At 48.5% G+C, this 12,282-nt stretch overlaps 1 protein-coding gene across 2 annotated transcripts in view; it reads right to left on the bottom strand.

The window, feature by feature from the left end:
- The window catches only part of SYMPK (symplekin), a 79,688-nt gene that overhangs the window by 14,237 nt on the left and 53,169 nt on the right, over positions 1–12,282 (bottom strand). For both annotated transcript variants that reach the window (XM_032227321.1, XM_032227320.1), the window contains exons 9-12: positions 5,322–5,561; positions 5,048–5,202; positions 3,434–3,584; positions 1,987–2,194 (exon numbers count right to left, since the gene is read on the bottom strand). In XM_032227321.1, coding sequence (XP_032083212.1) covers positions 1,987–2,194; positions 3,434–3,584; positions 5,048–5,202; positions 5,322–5,561 — 754 coding nt within the window. The remainder of the gene's footprint in view (positions 1–1,986; positions 2,195–3,433; positions 3,585–5,047; positions 5,203–5,321; positions 5,562–12,282) is intronic.

The following is a 12,282-nucleotide window of genomic DNA, read 5'->3' on the forward strand; positions in this document are numbered from 1 at the left end:
GGTCCCGGGGGTGGATCTGATCGCCTTTCGCGACCTTCTGACAAGCAAAGTCAGCGGGGAAGGCAGACTCACTCAACCAGAACGTGACTAATTCAACAACTGCAGTGATTCACTTAACAACTGTGCCAAGAAAGGTTGTAAAACGGGGCAAAATTTACTCCAAAAATTTCACACTTAGCAACAGGAATTTTGGTCACAAGTCGAGGATTTGGAAAAAAATCCATCCATCCATCCATCCATCCATTCTTTTCTAACTAGGAAGCTCTATTATATCTATTCATCCATCTAATCTATCTATCTATCTATCTATCTATCTATCTATCTAATTATCTATCTTCTATATCTATCTATCTAATTATCTATCTATCTATATCTATCTATCTATCATCTATCTGATTATCTATCATCTATCTATCTGACTATCTATCTATCTCTATCTATCTATCATCTATCTATATCTATCTATCTATCTATCTATCTAATTATCTATCTATCTATCTATCTAATTATCTATCTATCTATATCTATCTATCTATCATCTATCTATCTGACTATCTATCTATCTCTATCTATCTATCATCTATCTATCATCTATCTATCTATCTATCTATCTATCTATCTAATTATCTATATCTATATCTATCTATCTATCTATCTATCATCTATCTGATTATCTATCATCTATCTATCTGACTATCTATCTATCTCTATCTATCTATCATCTATCTATCATCTATCTATCTATCTATCTATCTATCTATCTATCTATCTATCTATCTAATTATCTATCTATCTATATCTATCTATCTATCTATCATCTATCTGATTATCTATCATCTATCTATCTGACTATATCTATCTCTATCTATCTATCGTCTATCTATATCTATCGATCTATCTATCTATCTATCTAATTATCTATCTATCTATACCTATCTATCTATCTATCATCTATCTGATTATCTATCATCTATCTATCTGACTATCTATCTATCTCTATCTATCTATCATCTATCTATCATCTATCTATCTATCTATCTATCTATCTATCTATCTATCTATCTATCATCTATCTATCTATCTATCTATCTATCTATCTATCTATCTATCTAATTATCTATCTATCTATATCTATCTATCTATCTATCATCTATCTATCTGACTATCTCTATCTATCATCTATCTATCTATCTATCTATCTATCTATCATCTATCTATCTATCTTCTATATCTATCTATCTATCTATCTATATATCTAATTATCTATCTATCTATATCTATCCATCTATCATCTATCTATCTGATTATCTATCATCTATCTATCTGACTATCTATCTATCTCTATCTATCATCTATCTATCTATCTATCTGAGTATCTATCTATCTAGCTTCTATCCATTCTAACTAGCAAGCTCATTATCTGTCTGTCTGTCTATCATCTATCCTTTTTCTAACTAGCAAGCCTCCATCCATCCATCCATCCATCCATCCTTTTCTAACTAGGAAGCTTTATTATATCTATGTGTCTATCTATGTATCTATCTATGTATCTATGTATCTATCTATCCTCTCTCTCTCTCTCTCTCTCCCTCTCTCTCTCTCCCTCCCTCCCTCTCTCCCCCCCCCCTCTCTCTCTCGCATGCATCCATCCATCCATCTCAAGCCATGACTCTGGGCTGCTTATAATTCTAAAACTATAAACACAAATAAAAGACTCAAAATAAACGTACAGAGGGGCTGAGAGACTTGGCCGGTCGTCCCTGAGGCCCAGAGGGAGGGCCCTGAGCACAGTCAGAACCACAGGCATGGGAGCCCAGCCGGGGTTCTTACGGCCTTAGGAAAAGCTCCTCTCGCAGGCCAGGACCTTCCACACCTTCTGCCGGCCTCCTGTCTCTTGGGAAGGCCACCCATTGTGCCGTCCATTGCTGAGTCTCTCGGGTCCCGTCCTGCAGGGCCACCATGGAGCTCATCTCTGCTGGCGCTCACCTTGGCTGGGTGGAAGGAATGATGGGTTCCGGGCGCCGCTTGGCCTGCAGGATCTCCGTGGAGGGAGAAGCCGGGCTGGCGGCTCCCACCACCGAGATGGCCTGGCCGAGGTTCAGGGTGGAAAGGCGTCGCTTGATCAAGACCCCTTCCGGCTTGACTATCTTCTCCCCTTTGACGGCTTCCTTGGCCTGCTTGATCTGCTCCACTCCTGCCAGGGAAAGCGGGAGAGTTAACGGCTGATGGGAAGCAACCCCAGCAGGCTTCCTTTCCCACCTTTGGACAGCTGGACTTCAACTCCCAGAATCCCCCAGCCAATGTGACCCCCCCCTTCCCCGGATCATGTCACCTCAGGGCACCGTTGAGTCAGTTGGCAAGCACCCAAATGCAAATCACGTGACCGTGGGAATGCTCGGACGGTCGTGAGTGTGAAAAGGGGTCGTAAGTCCCTTTCTTCAGTGCCGTTGTGTGACTTTGGTCACTGAGCGAACTGTTGTAATTCGAAGACTACCTGCACAGCCCAACTGCCAAGCGTCTCAATTTTGATCACATGACCCTGGGGATGCTGCAATGGTCATTGTGAAAAACGGTCGTAAGTCCCTTTCTTCAGTGCTGTTGTGACTGTGAGTGATTGTTGAACGAAGGGTTCCACCACAAAACCGCGTTCGACTAAAGCGCGCTCGACGAAACCGCTGTAGCTGACGTCATCAACAGGGCGACAACAGCGCGGAGACAGAAGCACGCTGTAAACGCTAAACCTAAAATTAACCCCTAAACCTAAACCTAACCCCCCTAAACCTAACCCTAAACCTAACCCTTAACCTAACCCTAAACCTAACCCTTAACCTAACCCTAAACCTAATCCTAACCCTTAACCTAACCCTTAACCTAACCCTAAACCTAACCCTTAACCTAATCCTAACCCTTAACCTAACCCTAAACCTAACCCTTAACCTAACCCTAAACCTAACCCTAAACCTAATCCTAACCCTTAACCTAACCCTAAACCTAACCCTTAACCTAACCCTAAACCTAACCCTAACCCTTAACCTAACCCTAAACCTAACCCTAAACCTAACCCTAACCCTTAACCTAACCCTAAACCTAACCCTAACCCTTAACCTAACCCTAAACCTAACCCTTAACCTAACCCTAACCCTAAACCTAACCCTAACCCTAAAGCTAACCCTTACCTGAAGTTGAATCGGCTTGCTTTCAAAGCGCTATTTAAAGCGCCCTTCTTTCTCCGCGCTCGCTGTAGTCGCCCTGTTGATGACATCAGCAACGCGGTTTAATCGGGCGCGGCTTAGTCGAGCGCGGTTTTGTCGTGCCATGGAACGAAGGGCTGTAGGAGGGGACCGCCTGTAACTCCCAGAGTCCCCACAATTCCCTCCCTGCCCAGACTGCTGGCAGCCATGCGACTCCTCTGGGGCTCCCTGGGAAGACCTACCTGGCCCCAGGCCACCTGCGGTCATCTGGGTGGCCATCAGCCGCGCCAAGTGCTTGATCTGGACTTCAGTCCCAGCAGATTCCACCGGAGTGTATGTCGCTTGGAAGGATGCCGGCATGTTCTCTGGGAGGTAGACCATGCTGATGAGCACCTGGAGGAGGAAGAACACCGAATGGGAAGCATGGTTGGTCATGAAGAGAAGCAGAAGGTCAAGAAAAATGGGAGGGGAGGGTTGAGAGGGGAGGGGAGGAAAAGGGATGGGTTGAGATAAGAAGAGATAACCTTGATTGTCATTCTTCTCTGCATGTAATCCTCGACTTACAACCAAAATTTGTCTTGTTAGGTTACATTCGTTAAGTGAGTTTTGCCCCATTTTGCGGCATCTCTTGCCACAGCTGTTAAGTGAATCGTTATCAATTAATAAATTAGTAACTTGGTTGTTAAGCGAGTCGGGCTTCCCCATCGACTTGGCTTGTCAGAAGGTCACCAAAGGGGAATCACAGGAATCACTGCCGTAAACATGAACCAGTTCCCTTCAAGGAACTGCAGGGCACAAAGCTATTAAAGAGCCCAGTAACGTAATATAATGTAGTAGCAATCTAGTATATTTAAACAATCTTTTAAATTTGCCTTTAAAACTGGCTTTCTCCCCCAAACGCCACGACGGAAGCGAAAAACGCATCAATCCAACCCCAGCAGAGGGACGAGAGCTGAGTGTGGTTCTAGAACAGTGTTTCTCAACCTTGTCAACTTGAAGATGTCTGGACTTCAACTCCCAGAATTCCCCAGCCAGCATTCGCTGGCTGGGGAATTCTGGGAGTTGAAGTCCAGACATCTTCAAGTTGACAAGGTTGAGAAACACTGAACTAGTGGAAATTGAGAGAGTAACTTGCAAAGATTCTGGAGGAGTTTCTCAACTTCAACAAAGTTTAATAGGTATGGACTTCAACTCCCAGAATCCCCCAAACTGCCCAGGATTCCCCAGCCAGTGGGGGAATTTGCTGAGCTTGAGAAACGCTGGTCTAAAAAAAAAAAACCAGATTTAACAAATGGGTATTTATGATTTCTCCTGCAGGAGCGGCTCCATCCAATCTCTCTGGGTCATGTGGCGCTGAGTCCCACAGGGTCACACACACCCTGGTGCTGGATGAGCCCCTGAAAGGCAGGTTGTTTTGGAGGGCGGCTTCCATTTGCCACACTGGCTGGGGATGAGAGGGGCTATAATTGGTAGCCATTTTTCCATTAGGAATTGGATCCTAATGTCTTAATACAGTATTTCAAACTTGTATTCAAACTTGGCACATGTCGGCCTTGGAATTCTGGGAGTTGAAGTCCACACATCTTCAAGTTGCCAAGGTTGAGAAACACTGTTCTAGAATAAGAAGCTTAAAATCCATCCTCTTTTCAGGATAGGATGGCTGGCTGGGGAATTCTGGGAGCTGAACTCCTCAAGGCTTAAAGCTGCCACGGTTGGAGAGCCCTGCTCTAAAGCAGAGTTCGAGGCTTCTCTGACACCAAGTATTTTTCTCTTTGTGGGGGGGGGGGGGCAGAAAATACCCACAGAAAAACAAAGAGCTGGTTCAGCAACTAAACCCCCCCCCAAAAAATACCCACCAAGTTGGCCACGTTATCCGGAGTCAAAAGAGGCTGCAGAAACTCGGCTGTGATGTCTATATCCGACTGGGTGCTGGTCTGGATGGAAGGCTTGGGGGTGGGCACCACCCCCTGCTCCAGGTCTTTGTCCTCGTCATCCTCCTCCAGCGGGGGCTCTGCACGCAGGAGGAGAGGTCGCACCAGGCTCAACACCGCCAGTCTCCGGCGAAAGAGAACGCCCCCCACCCACCCCCCGCACCCGCGAGGCCTCCGCACCCTTTCAAAGACCGCTCACCCATCTTCATTTTCTTCAAGGTGGGGTCGCTCTCATCCCGAGGGCGTTTGCGTGGCTCCTTCAGGTTAGGCATATTGCGGGTGATTTCAGCCTGCTGGGTGCCCAGGTCCATCAGCAGGGTGGTGATCTGGGCCTGGAACTCGACGGAGGCCGGGTGCTTCAGGACGCTGAGCAAGTGGAGCTTGAGGTTCTTGCGGACGCTGCTCACCTGGGATTTGGCCAGCGTGGGAGGGAGGTTGGCTGGCGGGAGGACAGAACGTTAAGCAGAGATGGGACGGACGCCCCCAGGTTTCCCTCCCAGGAGAAATAGGCTGGGGGAAGAGAACTAGAGGAGGAACTATTGATAAGGCCACAAAACTAATCAATTGTCAGGCCTGCAGTCATATTCCTTTTAGGATTTTTGGCCTGCCACACACTCTCTTATTTTACTATGCTGTTTCATTAGTGCGGAATTGGGAGGGGGGGATTGTATGGAGTTAGACGCTATGTAGCCATAACAATGTTCTTTCTAGAAAGCCAAGGTCACCCTTTGTCTCTGCACCTCTGCACCTGACCGGAACTGGATGGGTGGAAGCTGCCAGCGTGGCAGTGGGAGATTGGACCATGGGATGATGGACTTGTGGGGGCAAGATCATGGACTTTCAACTGGGTGGAAAACCCAGGAAGCTTTCAGATTCGGGTTTTCCATAGAAGTGCCAACATGTCTCTCTTAATAAATTGGAACTTAGAGCAATACTTTTGCCTTGGACTCTGATTTAATTTTGGGTGATATTTGGCACTCTGACATCAATACTACTACGACTATTACTAGAAGAGAAAGAGGGACTTCTAGTTCACGCTCTACCTCCATAGATCCTCTTTGGAGCTGGCTAAGAGAGCCAATTCATACAATCACCTTAAATGTAAAGAACCAAGTATCAGCCTGCAGCTTAAATTGATGAAGAGGCCATAATAACAATGATCTGAAGAACCAAAGAATGTCCCATTTTATGACCTTTCTTGCCACACACTTGTTAAGAGCATCGCCACAGTTGTAACAATGATCTGAAGAACCGAAGAATGGCTACTTGCTCAGAGGACACCGCGTTGTATCCTAGTACGCATATAGATAGTCCTGGATTTACATCCACAAGTGAGCGCAGAATTTCTGTTGCTAACGGATACAGTTGTTTTTGTCCCACTTAATGACCTTCCTTGCCACACAGTGGCTGCGTGCATCAGGGCAGTTGCTCAGTTAGTAACACAGGTGGTTGTTGAGGAGGGATTTCCTAACGGTGAGAACAATGAACCAGTGGAAGGACTTGCCTCCAGAAGTTGTGGGTGCTCCAATGATGCAGCTTTTTAAGAAGAGGTTGGATAACCATTTGTCTAAAACGGTCTGGGGTCTCCTGCTTGAGCAGGGGTTGGACTAGAAGACCTCTGAGGCCCCTTCCAACTCTTACTATTCTACGGTCTAGATCTCTTGAAGCAGTGTTTCTCAACCTTGGCCACTTGAAGATGTCCGGACTTCAACTCCCAGAATTCCCCAGCCAGCTTTCGCTGGCTGGGGAATTCTGGGAGTTGAAGTCCGGACATCTCCAAGTGGCCAAGGTTGAGAAACACTGGCCCAGAGCCACAGCTGTGCCAGAATTCCGAGGGTCTCCCCACTACGTTCACTACCGGATATAATAATGGTGGCCTCGGAGCCTTCCTTCCAACCCAGCTTCGAGTAAGTGGGGACCACTCAGTACGGCCTTTGGAGTTTTGGGAGTTGTGGCGCCCACCCAGGGGCCCCTTTTAAGGGGACCATGCACCCCTCCGTGATGAGTCCAACTGGTCTGGCGGAAGGCGAGCTGAAGGGGGAATTCGCTGGCTGGGGAATTCTGGGAGTTGAAGTCCGGACATCTTCAAGTGGCCAAGGTTGAGAAACACTGGCCCAGAGCCACAGCTGTGCCAGAATTCCGAGGGTCTCCCCACTACGTTCACTACCGGATATAATAATGGTGGTGTCAGCTTCTGCTTTGCTGCTGCTTCAGCTGCCATGAAACGGGAAGGGGGGGGCTTGTTGTGGGAGGGTTTTAATTGATGTGCTGGAGGTCGGCTGACGGAATGTTCCAGGGTGTTCCAGTCGTCGGGGTGTACGCATGCGTACGTGTTTCCCGCCTACATCAACGGCCTTCACATTCCATCTTGGCCTGTCTTTTTGAAGTTATCTCACACCTGACATTTGAGGGACTTATGATTGGACTGGAGCTTTGATCCTGTGGGGGGGGAACGGGCTATGCTATATATCAATTGCTTTCGCGCCATATTATTCAGATCTTGCTTCACTACTGCTCGCTTACCATTTATAATTAGTAAAAGTACTTTGGATTTCCAACCCATGGAGTCTTTTGGTCTTCTTTCCTAATTATGGAATGGAGTGGGGCCTGACAAGAAGCAAGATCTCAGTAATATCCCTTTCCAGGAGATTTACGTCTACCGAGAAGGGACATAATGTCTTCTCCGACCAGAGAGGAGGAAGGCGCCGTTGGAGGGATGGACTCCAGTGAACTGGGACCTCCCGACCTTTCTTTACACCAGCCCAGCCCGTCTGACCGACCTCTGCACGAAGATTTATGTCAACTGCAAATTTCCAGTCAGCCTGAGCCTTCCCCCCTGCCCCGGTGGTCAACTTCAGTGGGGCAAAGAGAAATAGAGACAAGTTGGAATGCTGGTCTCACCCAGAGACCACCTCAACAAACTTCGCTGGAGCCAGGGGCCGTGAGAAAACCTCAGGGGGGCGAATTTCCTGACTATTGGAGCCAAAGAGGCGATGAAGCGGAATGGAGAAATTATCAGCACCAGGGCCCCGTGAGAAAACCACAGCGGAGTGAGTTACCTGATTATTGGGGTCAAACATTTTTGGAGGACAGGAGGGGGGAGGAGGAAAGAGACTGGAGAAGTTGGCAACGTCACCCACGCCAGGATTCTCCCCCACCCCCCCCTCGGCCTGCATCACCCCCTGCGGCTAGAGGTTTTGCTGATCAAAGGGGACCTCCCCCCCAAGCCCCACCTCGAAGACATCGAATGGCTAAAATTCCTCCCTTGCCGGTGCGTTTTGATGGTTCTTCCACCAACCTTCCCTCTTTTCTTATGCAAGTTTTTAACTACATGGAAATTTATGGGCGGGACTTTGAATCTGATACTTTAAGGGTCAGAATGGTTCTTTTATCTTTGGATGGTGAAGCGGCCACGTGGTCGACTGCTCTGCATATGTCTGGTTCTCCCCTCTTGGGGAATTTCAACCGTTTTATGGCGGCTTTCCGCCAACGTTTTGATGACCCGTTGACCGAGAAGCGGAACAAATTAAAGTTTTTAACCTTTGACCAAGACGATAGACCTGTGGCCCAATACATCCAGGAGTTTCAATGTCTGTCTCAGTATATGAGAGGCTGGGGGGAGGATGCGCTTCTGGACAGATTTGCTGAAGGCTTAAACGCTGACATTTATCAACAATGTGTCAATCGTAACCTGCCGAGGCGTTTAATCACTTGGTTCGAACATGCTGCTGACGCTGAGCTTGATTTAATTCGTCTGCGCTATGCCACTGAAGAAAGAAGGAAGCGAAAAGAAAGAGCTGCCAAGTCCCTCCCCCCTCCTGCTACTCAAGCGCTTCCCAAACGCCGGGGCGACGCGAGGGAGCCCCCTTCTGGCTCCTCCAGACCTTTAACATGTTTTCGCTGTGGCAAGCTTGGGCATACCGCCCCCCTCTGTCGGGCGAGATCACCCCTCTCCACCCAACCCCCTCCCAGACGGGAGGAGAAGCCTGCAAGAGGCCCTGGAAAGAAAAAGAGGGAAACAGCTTTCGCAGGAGAAACCAACCCCCCTCCTCTTGCCCAACCATTGAAGGATGACGCGGATGCTAACTCCTCTTCTTCTGATGACTCAGATGACGACGCTTCACCTAACTGGGTGAGTTCAAACAAGGGGCCCCTTCTACTCCCTATTGAATTAAAGGTTCCTTCTGAGGGAACTACTGCCACCCTCCTGGCATTACTGGACTCCGGCTGTTCCCGGTCCATGATCAACCCAGCCATGGTTGAAAAATTAGGCCTCAAATTGCGAACTTTAAAAACCCCTCTTGTGTTTTGCCAGATAGACGGATCTGTTGCGGGGGGGGGGCCTGCCCATTTTTTTACTGAGCCTTTGGAAATGAAATTGGGGACCCACACTGAATTGATCTCTTTTGTGGTCGCGCCTGGCATGGACAGACCACTTATTTTGGGCATCCCATGGCTCCGGAAATGGAACCCTCACATTAACTGGCGGACAGGCCGCTTGCGGATTCGCTCCAAGGTACCTCCAGTGGGGGAGGGCTCTCCAAGCCAACCTGCAGTCACTGACGTTCCTGAGGTGGCCGCTAGGGGGCAGGAGAGGATTGCAGGAGAGGAGAGAATTCCGAAAGAATATTTGGATCTTAAAGAAGTCTTTAGCGAGCAATCTTCGGACATTCTACCCCCCCACAGGCCTACTGACTGCTCCATTGACATTTTGCCCGGAGTCAAACTCCCTAAACCCCGCATTTACTCCATGTCACCCAGGGAAATGGAGGAGATGCGTTCTTTCATTGACAAAAATTTGAAACGTGGTTTCATTGAACCGGCCCGGCCCAAGGTGGCGGCCCCTGTGCTATTTCGTGAAAAGAAAGATGGGTCTCTTCGTTTGTGTTGCGACTTCAGAAATCTTAACGCCATCTGTTCTCAGAACCTCTACCCACTCCCCTTGATGAAGGACTTATTGGCGCAACTGGGGAAGGGCCGCATCTTCACTAAATTGGACCTGCGTGAAGCTTACTATAGGGTGCGCATTAAGGAGGGGGACGAATGGAAGACCGCCTTTAACTGCCCTCTTGGTTGTTTCCAGTTCCGAGTTATGCCTTTTGGCCTACAGGGGGCCCCTGCTGTATTCATGCAATTTATTAATGAGATCCTACACGATCATCTCTATAAGGGCGTTATCGTATATCTGGATGATATCCTCATTTATACCCGCAATTACGACCACCACGTCAATCTGGTACGCACTGTTTTGAAAAAACTCCGGGCTGCCAACTTGTATGCCAAATTGTCTAAGTGTGAATTTCACCAATCTACTATTGATTATCTGGGCTACCGTATCTCCCCTCATGGCATTGAGATGGATCCTGAGAAGGTGAAGGCGGTCACTGAATGGGACGCTCCCAAAACTCGTAAGCAACTGCAACAATTTTTGGGTTTCGCTAATTTCTACCGTCAATTTATTCCCTCTTTTGCCGACATTGCTCTCCCTATTACGAATTTGCTCAAGACTAGGGGCGACCCGAAACCTAAACCCAGTAAGCCGTTGGACTGGACCATGGAATGCCAGGCGGCGTTTGAAAAGCTTAAACGCCTTTTTGCCGCTGAACCCGTTCTTAAACATCCTGACCTCAACCACCCCTTCGTTGTGCAAGCTGATGCCAGTGATGTCGCGGTTGGAGCAGTTCTGCTACAAGCAAATGATCAAGGTACCTTACAGCCTTGCGCGTACACCTCACGTAAACTCACTGACACGGAACGACGCTGGGCGGTCTGGGAGAAGGAGGCGTTTGCAGTTCGTTGGGCTCTCGCTACTTGGCGCCACTTCCTTGAAGGCTCTAAACACCCTTTTGAAGTGTGGACTGACCACAAAAATTTGGAAGCATTGCGCACACCTCGCCGTCTCTCCCCAAAGCAGATGCGTTGGGCCCAATATTTCAACCGTTTCAATTTCACGCTGAAGTATATCCCGGGCGGGAAGAATTTTATGGCCGATGCTTTATCCCGGTTACCTCAGTATAATTGTTCCAAGCTAAGTATCGTCCAACCGCTCTTGGCGGCTCCGGTGCTCACGCGTCGCCAGGCCAAGGCCCAACAGGACGTACCTCACGACCTGCTTTCTGACCTCAAAGCAGCTCTTCCGCAGGACGACTGGTTCCTCAACCATCGGGACGACTGCACTATGAGGGACGATCTGCCATGGATTGGAGCTAAACTGTACATCCCCGCTGCCCTACGTCTGGTGGTCCTTCGTCGCGCTCATGACTCCAGGATGGCGGGTCATTTTGGATTCGTGAAAACTTTGCACCTCGTTAAGAGACAATTCTGGTGGCCCTCTTTAAAAAAGGACATTGAACTTTATGTTTCCAGTTGCCCGGTTTGCGCCACCGCCAAGAAACCTCCGGGGAAACCACACGGATTTCTGCAGTCCGTCGCCCGCCCCGTTGCCCCGTGGAAGGAAATTTCTATGGACTTTATTGTGGACCTTCCCGAGAGCCAGGGGCACACAGTCATCTGGGTGGTTACTGATTTGTTCTCCAAACAAGTTCATTTCGTGCCGTGCCACAAGATTCCTTCTGCCAAGGCCTTGGCTAAGCTCTTCCTTTCCCATATATACCGTTTGCATGGCGTTCCCGACCGTATTGTCTCCGATCGTGGGGTCCAATTCACGTCCAAGTTTTGGAAAGAGTTCCTCACACGTATTGGCTCCGCCCAAGGCCTTAGCTCCGCCTACCATCCTCAGACTAATGGCGGCTGTGAACGTACTAATTCCGTCCTTGAACAATATTTACGTTGTTTCATCAATTATCAACAGGACGATTGGGTGGACTTGTTACCACACGCTGAAGTGGCCTATAACAATTCGGTTCATTCCAGCACTGGTTTCACCCCTTTCCGGGTAGTTTACGGCCAGGATTTTGTTCCTATCCCCGAACTGCCTGCGGCCCAGCCTCAGGTTCCCTCCGTGGCGGACTGGAGTGAACGTCTCAGTCGCCTTTGGCCCCTCACTCGTTCCACCTTGGACGCGGCCCACAAGGCTCACAAGAAACAGGCTGATAGGAAACGCTCTCAGCCTTATGAGTACCACGTTGGTGATTTGGTGTATTTGTCCACTAAATTCTTGCATACCACGCAAAAGTCGAAGAAATTGGGTCCCAAGTATG

The sequence above is a fragment of the Thamnophis elegans genome, chromosome 12 (genome assembly GCF_009769535.1).
Source record: "Thamnophis elegans isolate rThaEle1 chromosome 12, rThaEle1.pri, whole genome shotgun sequence".
NCBI classification, from domain to species: Eukaryota; Metazoa; Chordata; class Lepidosauria; order Squamata; family Colubridae; genus Thamnophis; species Thamnophis elegans.